Below are 20316 nucleotides of genomic sequence, written 5' to 3'. Positions count from 1 at the left end.
TCTGCACTCTGCTTTGTGGTCTCCTTTTTCAGATCTTTACTCGGTTTCCTGGAGGAGCCTGTTGTGTTAAAATGCTACACAAGATTTGAGCAGTCAAAGAATTATCAGCTCGGAAATGTCAACAGCTGAGTAATAAAGCATATGAGCAGAACTTGTGCACCATTGTTGCATAACTGCTGATTCATTTTTTTCTGTACTTTTTATGGTCCATACATACTCATACGGGACACATTTCCCTATTAGGTGTTTAATGTAATCACCTTAAAATTGGCTAAAAAAGAAGTAGAAAAGAAAGAGGAAATGCATTTCAGTCATTACCTGTATGTGCTACATAGTTACGATTAAAGTATGATACATTTTTATGACATTTTGTGATAGTTGTCTTAAGTTCATCAAACATTTTAGTGAGCAGTAGACTATATATTATATTGGTAAGATCAAATTAATTATTTCTAAGTGGTGACTGTTACATTGCATACAATACAAGTGTTATGCTCCAGTTATGATTCTGTTTAACTATAACTTCCTGGTTGGGTCAACGATTAATTCATCCAGTCATCTTTTATTTCCCTATTTTGATTTGGGGTCTACTGATCTGTGATAAAGGGCAGATTTGCGCCTCTCACTGCTGCAGATCCTATTTGGCGTGAAATCCGGCAACATCTGGAAGCCACCGGGCTTCCTGTCTCTGTCCCTCCTCCTCGTTAAATAAATATATAATGAATAAATTTTATGGCAGCAAAATCATCCCGTCACCAGAGGGAATCTTCAGCTCAGAGTCAAGTCAACACACACAGTCAAAGTCATGCAGCAAGCAGCTTGAAGCCTTCTTCAAAATAAATGTGTATCGTGCCACCTAAAACAAGACTTTATCCAATAAAACAAATCATTCCTCAAACTTTGTTCAACCACCGATTTAATTTGGTACAGGGGTCTTCATATTATCTTCACCTGAAGGTACTGAGGTAACATTTACTCCACCATGCCTCAGACCTGACATGAAGGTCTTTTTCTGAAAATCTATCTTTGGTTTGTGCAGTATTTTTACCGGTACAGTGGCCAAACAGCTTTATCTTTGATTAGTCTGTCAAAGCAACTCTTTGCCTGTATGTTCATTGGCAAATTGAAGTTTTATTTATTTTATTTTTTCTTAACTTTGTTTGTCATTTCATAGTTTGAAGTTCTGGGTTGAATCTCCTGGTTGAAGGCCTGTCTATGGGAAGCTTCCTTGTTCTCCCAGTTTTGCCAGATCTACAAACATGCATTGGTAAGTTTTTTTAAAGGTGGCCACGAGTGTGAGTGTGCATGACCTCTGTGTTAGGCCCACGGTGGACTGTGACCTGTGACCCTTCACCCGCTGTCAGCTGGGACAGGCTCTGGTCTTCCCATGACCTGCTACAGGATAAAGCGGTGTAAAGATAATGGATGGATGATGAGGCATTTTCTTGACAGGCATGTCTTTCTATATTTGTGGATAGATTCACTTTAACACCAGCAGTTGCAAGAGTTACCTGCAGGTCCCAAGATGAACTTTTAGGGTTCTCTGAGCTGCTTTTCTAAATAAAACAGTTATTTTCTGGACCAGCAAGTCCCAGTTTGCTGTGTAATTTAGGTGAAATTGAGAATGAGGTTCATTTTATGTTTTACTGTCCCGTATATGGAGATGTCAGTACAATGTCCTCTGTTTATGCTGATTTCTTTTGGTTGGATGACATGAAAAACTTCAGTTGTGGTTTAGAAGAGGGACCTTTTTCATGGCAGATTTTTTTTTTTTGCCAGGCCTGGGATAAAGGGCAACATATTTAGTTTGAGAACTGAGCAGCAGAATAATGTGTTTTTTGGATGTATTGCTGCAATGCTAATATACTGATGTCTTGTAAACCCATGAGTCGGGCATGCTTGTATGCATGACACAAAAATAAAGAAATCCATCAAAATCATACTCATATATTAGTGTGTAAATAGTGCTCTTTATACTGCAACATATTGTTCACACGAGGGGTGTCATACAGCCTGCTGGCCTAAAGCAGCCCACCAGAGCATCCAGTCTGGCCCACAGAACAACTTTGCAAAGTGTAAAAATCAGCTGTAAATTTTATATAATTTCTAGTTGTTTTGACCATTAAGTAAAAATATTATATCATTCAGTTCCAGATAACTGTGAGTAAATGTTTTGTGCTTTTGTAGATAGTCTGTGATCTGTAAGTTGCAATGCCCAAATGATAAACTGAGGCACAATACTGTTGAACTTTTTGTAAAGAAATTTCAGATTTGTGTTTAATGTTTTGTAAAAAAAAAAAAAAAAAAAAAAAAATACTTCATTAAAATGTGAACATTTTCAGAATGTACTTTTTTGTGCTAAAACAAAGGGGACAATTGAAGTTGTGGGTATCTATAGGTTTTAATGCTCTGACTTTACTGATCCGGCCAACTTAACATAAAACTGGCCTGAGCTAAAATGAGATATACCATGCTGTAAATTATGCACTTCACTGCTGCTGTTTTTGTACTTCTAGTAAAACGCTAAACTGCATTTGACTAAAATAAAACGTACTCGGTGGGTTTATTTTGAAATCCGTGAGCAGAATCCGCACAGGTGCATTGACTCTGACTTGGCGCTGCTCAATCAACGTGTTGTCTCCATTGCGTTGCACTGATGCTGTGTGTGCTGCGTGGACACACATCTCTCCATTCGCTCCACAGCAGCCGCAGGAGCGTCCCGCTAACTACCCACGAACTGCACCGCGGCTCGGCGGGGGTCCTGCAGGTAGAAGCACCGCCCGGCTGAGCTAGCCCGCCCGGCGCATGGACGCTCCGGCACAATGGCAGAGGATGTGGGGGTGCCTCTGTCGTCCAACAACAACAGGTCGCATGGATAATCCCTCTGCAAGCCTCCCGTATCATCTCGCGTTTGGGATGCTGTAGAGCGCCGCTGTCGGCTGGATGAGGCAGGAGAGAAGAGCCGGAGCGGGGCTCGTCGTCCTGGCTGTCGACTGAAGAGGAAACACGGCGTGGAGCAGGTGCGTTAATGATGCACACACACATATGTACATATATAACGCCGCCGTGCAGCCAGGTGGGACTTTGCACGAAATTTCCGCCGTCCCACATCTCACTGGGTGCACCGACATTTAAGTTGTGTAATCGGATAATTCCGGTCAAGCTTGTTGTGTTATCTCGGAGATATGTGGGATCGGCGATGTGACATTTGGCGTCATCAGTGTTGTGACATTAGAGGGGATGTGTGTGTGTGTGGTCACAGACTTCTGCTCTTAGCACCGGTGGTCCATTCAGAGGTTGCCAGATCTGGCACGAATTCAGCATCCAGTCAGTGTTGCACTTAGAGACACTTTACATCCAGTCAGTCCAGATGTATTTTTTTTCTGTGCTTCATGATGACCTGGATGGTGCAGCCTGCAGGAGGATGATTAATGCCGGATCCTGAACATTCCAGTGTAGTTTTTACTGCCTTTCCCTCATTATTGAAGTTCTAGCCCACTACCATGTGCAGGATTGCACGTATTAAGCTGGCGTGTTCATGTTTGCATGTTGCATGACTCTCCTGGCCTCTCAGAGTGACTCCTCCTCTTAAAGCCTGGAAAGAAATAAGAGAGTTGTTCCCTGGATGATCCTCTTTTACTGGATTCATCAGCTCAGTATCATCCAAGGCGGCACCTAATGACAAGACAAACATGATGCTGGTGAAATTCAATAGCCACATGGGTGTTCCACTGTTGCAGCTCTATTTTTTGAAGCAGTTTCATCAATCCAAATTAGCACCGGGGTGTATTTTAGGAAACCGTGTCAGAGCAGGGAACTGTGTTTGGGAAGTTAAGTCAGAGAGCTGCTGCGAAGCTGTTCAAGAGCTGAGTTCATGGGTGAATAGTAATTGTGGAGTTTTTTTTTTTAAATACAGAGGGGCGGACATGTCGGAAAGTTACTCAAACGCTTCTTGGCAGGTGTTCCCGAGCAAAGTCTCCACGTAATGCTGCCACCGTTGTTGTTTTTTTTGAGGGGAGCCCAGCATAGAGCAGACAGGCTGAGGGGATAAGCCTTTAAAAGCCAGTGATTTATAGCTTATAGATTTCCAACACGTCGAGATTCCACCTTATTCAGGTATGACACTTGTTTCAGTGGCTGGGGAAGAATTTCGGCAGCTTCTTGTTAACTGGGGGCTCAATAAATCGTCAACTTTTACCATTTTAACTTGTTTTCATGCTGCTGATGCTTCAGTCAGGAGTCAGATCAGGATATTCTGTTATGTTTGTGTGACAATCTTAGCCTTAATGGTAAATTTTTTGTGTTAAACCGCCATGTACGTGTGCTACAGGCTGTTTGAGTTGTCTGAACTGAGTATAATCCCAACCTCAGTGATATTCCTACCACTAATCTGTAGTCTGAGGGACGTTTTCATCCTAATCTGCCCTGCTGATTTGAGTGTAATGTAATCTGACTGAAAGAAGCACTTTCTTTCTCTCCCTTTTCTCCCCCCCTGGTTCCCAGGTGTAGTGTGGCCGGGGGCTCAGCAGGATGGAAATAGATGCCCGTTTTCGCTACTATTTCCAGCACCCGTGGTCGCGGCTCATCGTGGCCTACCTCGTCACCTTCTTCAACTTCCTCATCTTCGCCGAGGACCCCGTCTCTCACAGTCAGACGGAGGCCCATATGATCGTGGTGGGCAACTGCTTCTCCTTCCTGTTCAACAAGTACCCGGGCCTCGGGTGGAACATCCTGAAAGTAATATGCTGGATACTGGCCATTATCACTGGCCTGTTAGCCGGGAAGTTTATATTCCACCGCCAGCTCTTTGGTAAGTCATGCGCACAATAATGCAGTGGAATGTGCAGAGTAATGGCTCTATGGGAGGCAAACTTCCTCCTGGGTTGTTCTTGTTGTGGCTATTCATCAGTGACAGAGCACCTTTTACACTCCTCCTCCATTTTTTTTTTTTTGCAAGTCAACTTTCATCTTTGTATCTGTGCTCCTTTCTTCTCCCATATCGTTAGATCTGGGTCAAACAGGATTTAGAAATATTCTGTGTTTTTTATCACATTCAGAACTACCCCAATAGAACTGCCGCACTACAGGCACATTCCTCATCGGAATATGTGAATGATAGCATTGGAGGAGCGCTGTACAGATTATTGTTGCTCTCCTGTAGCACTGCTTGATTCACAATGGACAGTCACAAACAAAAGCAGAAGTAGAGGTATGGGCTTTTTAGTACGTCTTTTCCTCATCAAAACCTGGCGCCAACATTCTCCACATGACATCCAGCAGTGGTTTAAAGATAATTGTAAAATGAAGACTCTGATATTCATGGCATTACCTGACGATCAATGGACATTCTCAGTGAATGTTTTAGTGACTTTAAACATGTTGTACCACTATCAGGAGGACTTTAAGCCATTCTACTAAGGTGCATGGGTTGTAATATGCATCAAACAGACGCCACAACATTAAAACCACCTGCCAGAGTTGTGTGCATCCCTATTGGAGCTGTAGATACAGGCTCTCTGGGCGTGTTCTTTTGCATCTTCCTTTGGTCAAGGCCACACGTTGCCTGTTCATATTGTGCTAACAGGGTCCCTGGAGAATTCAGTAAATTAGAATTTGATAGGGTTTAAATAATACCAACTTTGAACTACAATAGGTTATCATTTTTATGCAGACAAGAAGGAGCTGCCTCTATCTTCATGAAAACAAAAAACCTCGTCATATTAACATTCACATGATAGCATATTGAAGTTACTGGTATCAAAAGTATTTTCAGAGTCTTTTGGGGCCCAGATCCAACCAGACATAGCTGATGTCTATCAGTAAATATTAATTCTTACAGGCTGGTTTTGTTGCCTGTAAGGATCGTTATCATGCAGATAGTTTTAGTTTCATACTTCAGGAAATGCACTGAGAGTGAATGTAGAGGAAAGAAAATCAGTCCTGTATCTGTCCATAAATAACACCATGATGTTAGCTGAGCTTAGCTTAGCCTTTCAGACTGGAAGCAGGGTAAACAGCAACTCTGGCTACCAATTCCACTCTAAAAACACCTCGAAATTGTGTTAATATTACATAATGTCTTATGGGTCCAACCATCCAACATACACCACAACATTAAAACTACCTGCCAAAATGTCGGTGTACGTCCCTATTGAACCATAGTGCAGGATCTCTGGGGGTTCTTTGGCGTCAGCAAATCCTCTGGGTTCTGTAGTGTATGGGTAGGACCTAAGTTTGGAATTTGGATGCTTGGTCAATACCTGGGCTCTTAGTTCCTCAAGTGGTTCTGGACAAGTTTCTGCTGTGTGTTGGGGCACATTATTCAGCTGGTGACCCCAATAAAGCTTGCAGCTAGTGAAACTCCAAAAAACTGTCCTATTAAAATGTTTTCAAAACTAACCAAATAATCTAATATCAATGTTAGCAACATACACCCGGTTTTGACGCGAGCTATCGCGCGATTTCGGAACGAGGATTGCTTTCTAGCGTCCTGAGATTTGGATACAGACCACAAACAAAGAGCGATCACCAGGTAATGTGGAGGTTTCGTTCACTTCTCATCTCTAGTATGTTGTGGGACACTCGTTGAGACTATCCAAGCTGTCAGTGTGGGGAAAAAGCACGGTAGGGCGGACTTGACGCGGGGAGGGGGGGGCAAGTTGCCCCAATCTTTCGCTAGCGAGCTGCTAAGCTGCTTGCCTGGCTAAACTGGAGCTATGTCGAAAATTCATTCTCCGTCACTCACATGTAGAAATGACATATGAAAACAGACCCAGGTTGAAAAAACGAGTTCCCCTTTAAAATCAGCACTTACATGTGCATCAGGATAGGCACACATCAGTTAAATGTGATGGGTCACGGATGTCGTTTTCTGTACATGTCATGGTTTTTATTACATTAACTGTCACATCGATGTTTGATGATTCTGCTATGTAGTATTTGAGGCCTGGGTTGTTGTTTTTTCATCTTCAAACCTGATGTCTTCAGCCACAACCAGTGCTGAATCTAGTTACTGTAATTTATCTGACTTGGTGCATCTCCCTCTGAACCTACTAAAGGCTTCATATAGCTTTTTCCACAGATGCAGTACTTGTCCCCAAGACCTGTAACAGACTGTGATGCATAAAATACATTTAGGTGTGTCAGCTTCAGGGCGTAGCTCTATTGTTTGTGCCTTACAGGGAATCTAGACGGAACTGAGTCATAGTTCTTTCTGCAATGACAAGTCAAAATGACTGCAGTTAAAGTGGTTTATTAGTTTATCATGGCAAGAAAAGTACAGGTGGAAGTTTTGACACTCATCCACCCTGTATTATATTTCAGTGTCTCGGTGAGCATGTCAGTGTGATATATGCAATAGAAGGACTTAATACACCAACGTGGAACCTATCATTTATTAAAATAGTTAATTACCTCATGCTGTCCCCACTGACATGTCATATGACAAGTTGTGAACCTGTACAGCACCACATCCATCACCTTCCGTATGCTACATGTTTTAGTCAGTACTCATGCTTCTCACTTCCTTCACCTCTTACACCTCCATGATACATTTCCTCCTCTTTTTCACCCCCCTGCTATTTTTCTTCCTTCCTTCTTATGACCTCAAACTTTCCCTCATGTCCCACTGTTGTCACCTGGACTCCTCCATCTCACTCCCCACCTCACAAAGGCTGTGACTCCAGTCTCATCTGCCCTTACTTGTTTAAGCTGCACAGCAGTTGCTTGTGCTTCCTAATGAACGCACATATTAATTTCCTACTCACTTAGAAGCGGATATTACTGGCCACCCTGGTCTGTCTTCTTTGGACGACGCATTAATGCCTTATAATTGGACGGTACAGAGTGCTGGAACGAGTTCTGAGTGATTTTCTCTGAGCATAAATAGAAAGCCAAGAGTGCATGGTGACATGATACTTTCTGCAAATTCAGAATTGCTTCCAACAGGGAAGTGGAGCATGGCTGTGAGGAATATGGCTTTTCTGTCCATAGTGGACCGTTAGTAGATCTAATAATACCTGTTATTCTATCTTCTCAAGTTGCAATCGTTTAATTGAATCAAGTGTTTCCCTGCTTCAGATCTGTGACCGTGTTTGTCTTCCTGTGGGTCAAGGCCACACGTTGGGTCGCTCATGTGTGCTACCAGGGTCCTTGAAGAATTCTTAGATTTGAATTTGATAGGCTTTCAATAATACCAACCTTGAAATACAATAAGTTGTCATTTTTATGCAGACAAGAAGGAGCCCGCTCCATCTTCATGAAAACCAAAAGAAAAAACAAACCAATAAAAACAATCCTATTAACATTCACATGATAGATTATTAAACTACTGGTATCCAAAGAGTCTTTTGGGCCCAAAACAACCAGACGTGGGATGTTGGATCAGTAAATATAAAATTCTACAGGCTGGTTTCTGTGCCTGTAAAGAATCATAGTTTTAGTTTGATACTTCATGAAATGCACTGAGAGTTGAATTTGAGGAAAGAAAATCAACCATCAGCTGATTAGCTTACCTTACCTTAGCTTTTAGACTGGAAGCAGGGTAATAATGCAACTCTGGGCTACCAAATTCCACTTAAAACACCTCTAAATGTATTAATATTACATAATGTCTTATTGGTTCAAATCATACCTGAAACAAAACATGTTGCCTGCCTTTATATCTGTCAGATCAACTGAATTTATTTATGAAGCAAGCAGCATTCAAAATTGGCATTTTAAAATTTCTACACAACTTTTCTTTCTTAAATCTGTTTTTTAATCTTCAGGTTAAAAGTAAATCCAGTGTAAACCGTCTTATTGAGGCTGTGAATTATCCACAGTAACCAGAACACTGTTATGGCAGAGAGTCTAACAACTCAAAACGTAAGCAAATAGAACCATAACTCTATGCAAGACAAGTTCCCAGTAGAGCTTGGAGAGGAAGTGTTTTTTTTGCAATTTGCATTGCGTACATCATTTTAATGCCCGACTTGCAAAAACAGACCACATCTTTTCCCACTGATACGGTGTAAGCCTCAGAAGTTTCATCTATTACTCCACCAGCATTTTCTCATTTGCATGACTCACAACAATAAGTAGGTGCTTCATCACACGTACTTTTGTCAGCTCTCAGGTCAGGTTCTGCATTAAAACCCAGTGTATGTGGATCAGGAGGACAGAGAGAGAGTGCAGTCATCCTGCAGCCAGGTACGACTAATGGACTTCAACAAGCCTCGAGCAGATGGTTTGTGCCTCCATGTGTGGGCGTGTGTGTTTGTAAGTGTGAGAGAGTGGAGATATTTGGTGTATACATGCGTGAATACGTGTTTGAGTATGTGTCAGTGAACAGGTCGGTGTGTCTGTGTTTGTACCGTGAGAGCTGAGAGTGTGAGAAAGGAGAGATGAAGGGAGCGTACACTGGTACACCGAGAGAGGCTGATGTTGAGAGCTGGAGAGGCAGGATGTGTCCCGCACAACATTTCAGCAGAGCAGTTATGTAATCGCAAACCCAGGTAGGGCACAAGATCTGCACTATCCAAGCAGGCCCACTGTAAAATCTATCATCTATTATAGATCTGTCACACAGGCCCACATGGCCCACCTACTGCACAATATGATGTCTCTGCTGAAGCACTGCAGATCTTCTCCCACTATCTGTAGTACTGATATGTAGGCAGGAAGTGGGAAAACCTCTGGGTGGGACCAGTCCAAGTAGGTTTGAATATCTTAAAAAAGCATTTTAGAGTCACAATCTGTGTCAGTAGTCACATTTGGAAACTGTACCATCCACAGATCGATGCCGCCTGCAGTTGCATGGTTAACTTTATACATATATTTGTTCCTAACCTGAAGCTGAAATTGTTTTTCAGAGGTGACACATCCTCTGCATCATTTATCATTTATGATGGCCTAGAAAATCTGCACATTTTGCTGTAAATTACTCCGCCTCCCTCCTGCAATAACAGTGATTTTTTTCCCCCCTCAGAAACCCACACAGTCATTAATCCAGTTTGCTGCATAGCTGTATCTTTGTAATGTTATTTAGTCATGTTGCTCCATAGGGTATAGCAGAGGTGTACCATATTGTTCTCTCTTTGGCCTCTTTGTGAGGGAAAATAAATAAAGTCTCCATGATGAACAGCTTGTGACAGATTATGTGACTTAAGACTACATTTGAGGTTCAAGGAAGAACCTATGCTGCTCCGTTCAGCCACTCAAGGCTATGTGTGCTCTCTAATCGAGTGGGTGGTAGCCAATGACTTCTGGTCATTCAGAGGAAGACTGGCTGTCATTATGCATTTGTATTAAAGGTCACACTGGGTTTGTGAGCTGTCTATTTCAGTTTCAGTGTGGTCTGGCTTGCGTTCTGTCATAGATCAGATGAAGCCATCCTTCTAAATTTGAGACTCTTTTATGCCAGTCATGGTCAAGGACTTTAGATTTGAAGAAAAATGTATGTCACTCTGGCACTTTTAATGGATGTCCTTATGTATAGATACTATAAAATGCTTGAGAAATATATAAAAAATTCTGTTGAATCTGAGAGCGAGGCTGCCAGACAGTCAATAATTCATGAGTAAAAGCTCCACTTTCTCCTACACAAACACACATCTGCACTCACACAGACTCAAAAACTACAAAGCAGTCATGGACTTTTAGAAAAATTTTGAAAAGTCACAGATCTAAACTGGAAAATGTCAGTTTACTTCATAGTGTATGGGAAGTGAAACTGAAGGGTGCTCAAACCTCAGCGCTCAACAAAATCCGAGCATAATGTGGGTGGCTGTGGTCAGGTGGTGCAGCAGCTTGTTAAATAATCCCAGGGTTGGTGGTTCGATTTTTGGCCCTTTACATACTGAGATGTCCTTGGGCAAGACACAGAAGCTGAAATGGCTCTTAATGGCAGCTGTTACCACTGCTGTGTAAATGGATAATGACAAACATTTTAAAGCACTTTATGTACCACTTTGAGGTAGAAATTGCTCTATAAGTGCAGACCATTATCTGTAGATAGAAGAAAACTATATGTAACTTATAAAGAACCTTAAAGAAAAAGTTTGATATATTGGCAAATGTACTTCTTGCTTTCATGCTGAAATTTAGATGAGAGGATTGGTACCACTCACAATTAAATGTTCAATTTTAGACTAATGATTGGAGACATGGAAACAGTTGGCCTGACCCTGGTTGAAAGATAAAAATAACAAAAATTAACAGAATTTCTAAAGCCCAAAATCTGCTGGTTGGCTGGAAACAGATTGTCTTTATAAAATTGTCCAAATTACACCGTTTATCAAAGTCTGAAACTGTAGAATAGATAAGAACGGAAGAAATCTTCATATTTTCAACTTTTCGACTGTCACCAAATCTAACCTTAAAATTGCGATATTTTTATCAAAATTACCTTATTCTACCTTTCTTGTTAAATAATACACCCAAAGAATTACCATTTGCACCAGATTTTATTGAAAATTTTAAAAAAAACTCTGCACTCATTGGTCCGACTGGGAAGCCAGTAGTGACTCAGCAGTGACAAAAATTCATCGACTTTTCAGCTGAACTCCATTCTGTGTTCACACAAAGCAGATGGGAGACAAATATGAAAACAAATTGAAACTCTAAGTAGCAAAATATTGACAGTTTGTCGAATGAGATTTTTCTTCTAGTGTTGATAGCACCCAGGGCACTGAGAAGTGTTTTACATGTTGATTCCTGTAAAAATTGTAAAATAAGTAGTCGAAGAAATGCAAATTTCATATTTTATGATTTATGGCATTCTAACTTTATTATACTGCACTGTAAGCATGCTTAAATCCTCTTTCTTTCCAGCTATGGTTGTGCAGTTTCCATAGAGGTACAGGATTTTATGTTGGAGTGAAAAATGAGCCCAAAGTGCGAAAAATATGACTGGAGCAATAAAAACAACAAAACTAAACACAGAGAAACTGCTTGAGGTTCACGGGGTTTTCCAATAAATCCTTAAGTTTTTGTGAGGAGCACCCATTACTCTGGCGTTTTTGCTTTGTACCAAATTGAATCATCAGTTCAGTCGAATAAAACTGACTTCAGTGGTAAGTTATGTGATATTTATAACAAAATGCCTCATACACAGGTTTTCTTCCCACAGTGGTGCAGCGCTACAGCATTAAAGCTTCATATCTTAGACTTACCTTTGCAGTAAATGACTCTCACTTCCCATCTCCATAATAGCAAAAGTGAAACGGCTTCTCATTTCTCTCTCATGCTACCTCAGCCCCCAAATTAACATAAAGTATTCACCTCTCTCTCCAAGGCTTTGCGAATTCTAAAAGGTAAATTGAAGGGTAATTTTGAGTCATGTGGAGCGCTGTCCTAACCGGATTAGACCCTGATTTGCATGTTATTATGGACGCTTACATTCAATAAACTCTGACCGCTTTTCTCTGCTTGGATAAGTGATTTGAGACTTCAGATACTGTGAACGGCGCCAGAGAAGATGACGGTAACGTGGAAACCCGCTACTGCTGATCACAGACCTGTTAAGACTATTGGATGTTCTGCTGTGCGTTTATATATATATATGTGTGTGTGTGTGTGTTAGCGTGAGGTACGTCGTGGCTGCTCTGTTGCTGTGGAGTGCCTCTCATCCTCCCCTCTCTCTCTGGTCTTGATGATTGTAGCCTGCAGGATGCCATCTGGGTTCTGTCATATGTTGTTACTGTGGCAAGCAAAGGCAGAGAAGGCTTATGTACAGCAGTGTGTGGCTGTGGGTCAAAGTGGAGTGACTGTGTTTGTAGGAGTGAATGTGTGGGTGGCAGGATAGGAGGCTTTGTGCTGTGTGTGTGTGTGTGTGTGTGTGTGTGTGTGTGTGTGTGTGCATGCGTGACTATGGAATATTTTATTGTTCGTGCGCGTTTGTCTCTGAGAGGATGTGTTGCAGTCGAGAGTGAATTAATGTCTCTGCATCTGTTCGTGCTAGTGCTCAAACTGTTTTCCTGACAATTTATTATCAGGACGTTATTCAACAAAGGCTATATTAATAATTAGGAATTGTTGAATGATGCAGTTACATATTTGTCAAAAATCATGAACACTTTAAAATGAGGATGGGACGAAATCCAATATGTCGCATCACTTTGTTTTGTGATACAGTATCGATACACTGGTGCTAAATGTTGCTATTTTTATACAAATGTGCACCCAAATGGATTCCTACAACCACTTTCATTTACCAAAGTCACTATTTCATGACTAAACATGGTGATGCTTGTCAAATGAATGTAGTTAAATGAGCAGAAACTAATAATTAACCTGTGCTGAAGAAATAGCAAAAATGGCGGACAGTAGGGCAAAACAAATCGGAGAGCTAATTAAAGGATTTGGCACATAATTCAAATTGAATAACAGTGATTCTACACATATTGACACCAAAGTTAAGTGAATAAATAGACAATTCCTGCTCTTCTTTTTGCCTGTTGAGGGGTATTTTTTCTCCTTCTCTTGGACAAATGTCGATGACAGATGTCTGTATTGCCGTATTGTGTTGTCTTGTTAGCGGTTAAGATAGTAGCGTATCATGAACTACCCCACCTTAAGACCTCACCTTGAGCTTCAGGATATAGTATGGTGCACTGAGGGGTGTAAAGAATGATCATTTGCAGTTCCCCTCCAAGTTTTAGTGTCTCTGAGTTGATTGTTTTGGTTTATAGCTGGCAGCTTTACTACACGGGCCTTTCCCATCACTCTCATCAACACTAAAGCTCAGGTGAACTCACTGTGCTCTGCGTGCACATAGCAGCACTCACTAAATTAGCGACTAGCTTTTCTTTAAGCAGAGGAGGTGGCAGCTAAAAACACAACACAGACTATTTCCTCAGGATGTGGTGGAGACTTTAATTGTGCTGAAAAGAGAAAGTAAAGCCCTTGATATGCACTACTGATGAGAAAATGGGCAATTTATGTCTCGCATCCTCACATTACCACCTTCATTATGTGATGGATGGTATCAGTGTGGCGTTTGCAGCTTGTTGTGCTGCCCCCAAGTGGCCTAAATGTCAATTAATGTCAGCAGAAGTTCCATTTGGCTTTTATTTTGTGAGGAGGTAAGAACATGTCCTGAGATATTCCATAAACCTACAGATAAGTTTTCATTTTCACAGACCCCACAATCAAGGATGAAACACAGAAATGTTTGCACAGCAGACAGGGAGACAAAGACCCAGAGCAATAATGATGGGGGCTAGCAAACAAAGGAAACCAGCCAAAAGGAAATTGCTTATTTACTCGAAATGTATGGCTCCTTTGGTCTGGAGCCAAGCCATAAATAACAAAATGAAGTGATCTACTAAGCTGCTTACTGGAACAGGTACAGTATTACAGTGACCCAGTAGCCAGCTCTCTGTGTCTGGGCTTTTCTTGCTGCAATCTCCCTGCGGAGGGACTTCTGTTGTCACTTCCCACCTCTGATTTATTATCCAGACTCTCAGTTACAGAGCAGTGCAGCTCTGGGGACACTAGTCGCCATTCTCATGGCTATTTCTAACCAACAACTCCCCTCCCTTCCCTCCACCCTGGCCTGCAGTGATGCTGCAGCCCAGCAAATGGGTGATGTGATGAATGGGGATGCTAACGTTTACATGGAAGCTAAGATCCAGAGAGAGATGGAGCTCAGGCTCTCTGCACTCTGGGTTTTCTTTTAGGGAGGATGCTCATTAGGATCCCAAAGGAGGGCATGATTGTTGTTCTGCAGCTTGAAATCAAAGCAGGATACAGAAACTGAAACCCAGAATAGATGAAAGCCCATCAATGCGCACATAATGTGTGAATGGATGACTTGAATACAAAGCAGTGACTGTGATGAAGAGACCGTGCTATCTGGAATCAATATTGGATATGACGATATCACTTGCCATGTGACCAAACATGAGCCGTGTTTTGGTTTCCTAACGGCAGGTGTCCATTTTTTCCATTGCTGATTTTGATCACATTTTCCATGGACAGCTTCCAATCAAAATATTTGAACAGGAAGTTGATAAGACTATAACAGGAATTACTTCCGCCATGACTGCGAATCACTAACAGGATTCACCTGTGCTTTCCGATGCAGGTGACAGGAGGTAAAAAGAAGTCAGACTTCTCATACTGTACTGCACATAGATGGGTGACAATTTGAGGTAAAAATGGCATAAATTGTGCTAGGAAGGTGTTGGGCTGCGAGAACACCTTTGCTGCTTATTTTGACAGCTTATTGTGACTCCAAGTGACAGTAACTCTGGAGGCATGAACACCTGACTGAGAGCTATAAAATTTCACTTAATTTGATAGTGATGAAACCACCGCTCTGTGCTTTGTATGGAAGCATTCTCATTCATGAAAATTCTGCAACCCTTTATTAATTTTTGAAGTAGTTTGTCGCCTGTATGTGTGTTACTAAGCAAATCAGTAAATTTTTTAAATCATCTGTGATATGCGAAAAAAAATCATTTTGTAATTATTTTGACAGATATTGTGGTATGAGTCCCGCTTTTATTGGAAGATGATCATTTTTGCATTGCTTTTTCTAACCTCCCAAAAAATTAATGATGATTTTTGCTGGTGTCTCTACCAAACAAGCATGCTCCTGTTTGTCTGGAGAATATAATTGATAGTTTTGGGAATATCTTTAGCGCCAGAATTCTTCGTTTAACGGTATGTTGACATATTTGTACCTTCATCAAATTATTGCAGCTCCTGCAATCTGGATTCTGTACAATTTATGCTGATGTGAGGATTTGGACTGTTGGGTTGTTAAAACTACAGTTGAATACTGGGCTCTGGAAGCTTCAATTAGAAGTGGACTGCACTGATTTTAATAGGTGCAGATGTAAAGCACAGTTAAAGATGAAATTACCACTGAATGCTGATCATTACTATTTGATAGCAAAAAGTTTTATGACGGCAAGTCTAATTTAAAGTTTAAATAAAGGGTAAAACAGGCACTGATGTGGTTTTACTTTGGAGTCATTTCTGTTCCATAATACTGTAATTTGCCAACAGACTTTAGGCCAAGGTAATTCTACCATTAACATCTGCCACTAGCATACATGTAAGAGGGATACAGCCAAGCTCGTTTAAAGTAACCAGCCAAAAAACTCATCCATTGGATTTAGTCACCAATTACCCCAACCCTCCTGCTGTCTCTGCAGCACAGCCTCCTGGATCGGTCTCTTTTAAAGGCTAGCAGCTTCCTCTGGAACTGTTCACTGGCTATAATATACAGCACCGGGTCCAGGCAGCTGCTTAAACTACACACGGCTTCTAAGAACTCGTAGGTGGCGTAAAGGATGTTGGTGTTAGATGGTGTCACCAAGTTATAGATCCTCATGACCATTAGAGTGATGACCATGACGTGGTAGGGCATGAAGGAGATGGCGAAGACCAGTATGGCGGCAGTGATGAGACGCAGCGGCTTCCCTCCTGCTCGATGGGTTCCCGTGTTCCTTCCTCCACTTGGGAGACGCCTCAAAACGCGAACTGTCTTAGTGTAAAAAGACAGCATGACGCTGAATGGTAGCAGGAAGCCAAGCGTTGTTCGGATAATGGTGATTGTCTTGATGTAGAGAAACGGACCCTGGATGTGGTCCATGCACACGGTGATGTTTTCTGAACGCTGAACAGCAAAGGTTACAAATAAATCGGGGATGGAGGTCAGGATGAGCACAACCCACGCACACCCTGAGCACAGCTTGGCTTTACCCACATTCCACCAGCGGAGGGAGCTGATGGGGTGCACCGTCCCAATGTAGCGGTCAAAACTGATCAGGGTGAGGAAGATTATGCTGCCGTATATGTTGATGTTGAAGGAGATCTTTTTGAACTGACAGAAGACCTCTATGTCTGTGGGCAATGCCTTCATGTAGACAAAATAGAGGCTGAAGGGGAGGGTGAGGATCCAGGCCGAGTCGCACAGAGCCAAGTTTATCAGGAAAACGTTGCTGGTGCTCAAGGTTTTCCTGTAGCAAAAGTAGCTGATTAGCACTGCTACATTTCCCAGAATCCCCACAGGTAGAGTGAAAATGAAGAGCACCAGCAGGATGTAGCAGTACCACTCGCCAATGTCAAAGCGGCTGAAGAATAGTGTTGTCTGATTCAGGAGCTCCAGGGACACCTCTGGGATTCAAAGACAGGAAGCAGAGTTAGTTCTACTACTACATTATGAAAGAAAAATGAGCACTCCAGAGATATAAAATTGCTATTTAGGAGACTTACAGGAGTCAGATTGGGTAAAGCCCCAAATACCCTGGATCCTACACTTTCAAAGGAGCTTCAGTAGAAATCAACTGGAAGAGAAGTCCAGTTGATTTCTACTGAAACTCCTACGATTACCATGACCTGGATGGACTGAAAGTCTACACAGACATCCTACACTGTGTAAAACGCAGCTTGATAGGCCTAGTGTGTCAAATGCTAACTCCCAGCATGCAGTGCAAGCTTTCTGTTGAAGGAATGGTTGGACATTTTGGGAAATTATTTGCTTATTTGCCGAGAAATTGGATATGACTCTCAAAACAGTCCATTCAACAAAAAGCTGGATCAAGTTGAATGATTATTCTTAAATCTTCCGTATCAGCTCCAGCTAAGCAATGGACTCTTGGCAGCGACTGAACACTGGATGCTGGGGAACGACGGGGAACACACCTAGAACCTTGTGAGGTTTCCATCCGATGATACTCTGTCCAGGCTAGCTCCTCTAACCTCAATGTCAGCATGATATGACAGCTTTGACCTGGTGTGTTTTTCATGATTGTTTTCAATAATAAGCGATGGTAGTTAAATTCAAATAAAACCTTTTTTTCTCCTGGTGTTTGTTAAACATTGGTCATTTAATAATGATTACTGATTATTGACACAGATGTGATGAAACATTTTATTGTGTTAAACTGTTCAGCTCTATCATCCGCCTCTAGTTATATCCTATTTATGTGTTCAAAAAGTACAAAGACGAGTACAAAGACGACAAGTTGTGGTTTTACAGATGCTGCGGCTTCCTAAAATCTTGTTGTCACCTTAAGATTGCCAGGCAACCAGTGGAGCTATTGTGCTCGGCCAAGAAACTGTGTTGTTGCACTCATTTCCTGTGTCTTCACGCTAAGCAACGATAACATTTCCTGGCTGTAGCTGTACACTGAGTTGACAAACATGGAAGTGATTTCAGTCTAGAACTCAAATAAGCTCAAACTTCCCAAAATACCGACATTAGGCAGAGTCTTACTTTTAACACCCAGAAATCCTGTGTCAAACAGAACTGAGACACTGTTCCTAATATTTCTTTTACTTGGCTCAGATTGTCAAATGGGGATATATTAAAGCATACATGGATGAGGATTCACTAGTCAAGCTGTCTTGTACAGAAAATTACACCAAACAGACTCATGGGTACTTTTCTTCAAAGTGAACATTCAGGCACTTAATGTATTTTCCAGTCTAGTGAGCAACCGATGAAAACAAACATGAATACATTATTGTTTATGGCACAGTACTCTTTTTAATAGAAGCTGATTTTCTGTGTGATAGACTTGATGTACATAAATGACAGTTTTGCTTATATTTTTTGGTAAAAAACCCAACATATAATATTGTAAAACTAAATGTTTGTCATGCTCAATACTGTGTAAATGAAGTGTGTAGATGATATATGCGATGTCTTCTTTCTTGAATTCAAGCCCTTTATAATACTCTGGACCTTATGGATGCTGCACTATATAAATGCAGCATCTGTAGGTCTTTCAAGATGCTAATAACTCCCAGATTAATGTTGGTAGTACTCTGTTTTATTGACTCCGCCGTTAAGCCCTGCTTTCAGACAGTACTTTAAGTAAGACGTGTCCGCCCACGCTCCCGCTCTATATTTACAAGAGCTGTCTCCATTGGTTCTGAGCATCATCAGTGTGTCCAGGAGGTCAATGTCTTCTGCGAACAAAGCACCCTGAGGGACTGGTGATCTATTACCTGCACTATGGCGTCCCCTGTTTGCATTTAATCAGAGCTAACGCATTCATTTTGTTCACATGAGCAGATCTTAACGATTCACGTGTCTCCCTGTTTACCTCTTAGTGCCCACTGAAATGGAGAAATAACGAGGGTTTTATGCTCAGTTTGGTGATGTTTGTGTTTAAAATGTGCAAATCAAACTGAAATATTTATCACATGGTTACACACAGGAATAATTTGATAAAAGCACACGAAGACTGCCTGTGCTGCTGAAGCTGGACATTAATACATTACAGCCACTTTAGGAAATTTAATCAATAACCATCTGAACACTGAAAAGCACCAGTAAGTGGAAACAGAAAGAAAGGTTTCCAACTTTCCAACAGTCCCTAAAGTAATCCCCTGACCTACTATTCGGTTTGCAAAAATATCAAAGTTTAAGCTTAAAATCACGGTATTTTATCAAAATCACATTAATCCACATGTCTTATTTACAGTTTTACTCTACCTGGTTTCTTGTTTAAAAAAAAAAAAAATCCGTCCTCCTTGGCATAACCGAGAAGCCATTTGTGACTAATAGTGACTAACAATCACAGGACAAATATCAGAGACTTTTACACAGACCAAATAAGAGACAATTGAAAAAAATGTAGCCAGTTAAATATCTATTATATGTGGAGACACCAAGTATTTTCTAGCCTTGGTGACACCTGTGGGCACTTTGAAAGATGTACATGTCGATTCAATTTTATTTTTAGTTTTGTGAATTAGATAATCACAGAAAATTAACTTTAGCTTTTTCTTTTTTTGTGGCTTCTAGCATTGCAGTAGACAGCAGTTTTCTCTATTTCTAACTGTGGTTGTACTACTTAGGTGGTACTTCATATATAGAATGATGAAATGAGCTCGCAGTGGCTAAAAATTTAACGAGCAAAATGAACACCCAGAAACTGCTTCAGAGCATTAATCATGCTTTAAATATAGATAAACCAAAGTGTTCAAGGTTTTACTCACCTCCTTCAGTTGTATCAGACTTGTTGCTGCTGAAAAGCGATGTCATGACGAATAGAGACTCTGATCACATTTCTGTCCGCCTTCACTCCTCCTCCACCAGCTGTGAGCTTCTCATCTCTCCGGAGCTGCTTCACCTGTGAGACTGCTCTGTCTGTGTGCAATACAGTCAACAGAGGATTAAACAAATCTGCTGTTTAAACATTGGAGATAATTGCTTGTCCAAGTGTGCTAGAACATGTGATTAACTGAAGGTTTCTTTTTTTCGTTTCTACTGTTTATCTTGCCCGTAAATGGATTATTACAAGAAATCAGGTGATTTTATAACCTGAGCATTTCGCAGAATTATTGCCGAGAGAGACGTAGAATGGTGAC

General features: G+C 41.3%; 1 protein-coding gene across 1 annotated transcript in view; it reads left to right on the top strand.

Annotated features, from left to right (window-relative positions):
* Positions 1 to 2606: 2606 nt before the first annotated feature.
* tmem117 (transmembrane protein 117) overlaps positions 2607 to 20316 on the top strand; it is a 47703-nt gene continuing 29993 nt past the window's right edge. Inside the window, exons 1-2 of the mRNA XM_022211592.2 lie at positions 2607 to 3020; positions 4504 to 4810. Of these exons, the coding sequence (XP_022067284.1) occupies positions 4531 to 4810 (280 nt within the window). The 5' untranslated portion in view covers positions 2607 to 3020; positions 4504 to 4530. The remainder of the gene's footprint in view (positions 3021 to 4503; positions 4811 to 20316) is intronic.

This window comes from Acanthochromis polyacanthus, chromosome 8, assembly GCF_021347895.1.
Source record: "Acanthochromis polyacanthus isolate Apoly-LR-REF ecotype Palm Island chromosome 8, KAUST_Apoly_ChrSc, whole genome shotgun sequence".
NCBI lineage: Eukaryota > Metazoa > Chordata > Actinopteri > Pomacentridae > Acanthochromis > Acanthochromis polyacanthus.
Note: the sequence above shows the minus strand (reverse complement) of the source record. Positions and strands in the feature narration are given on the sequence as shown.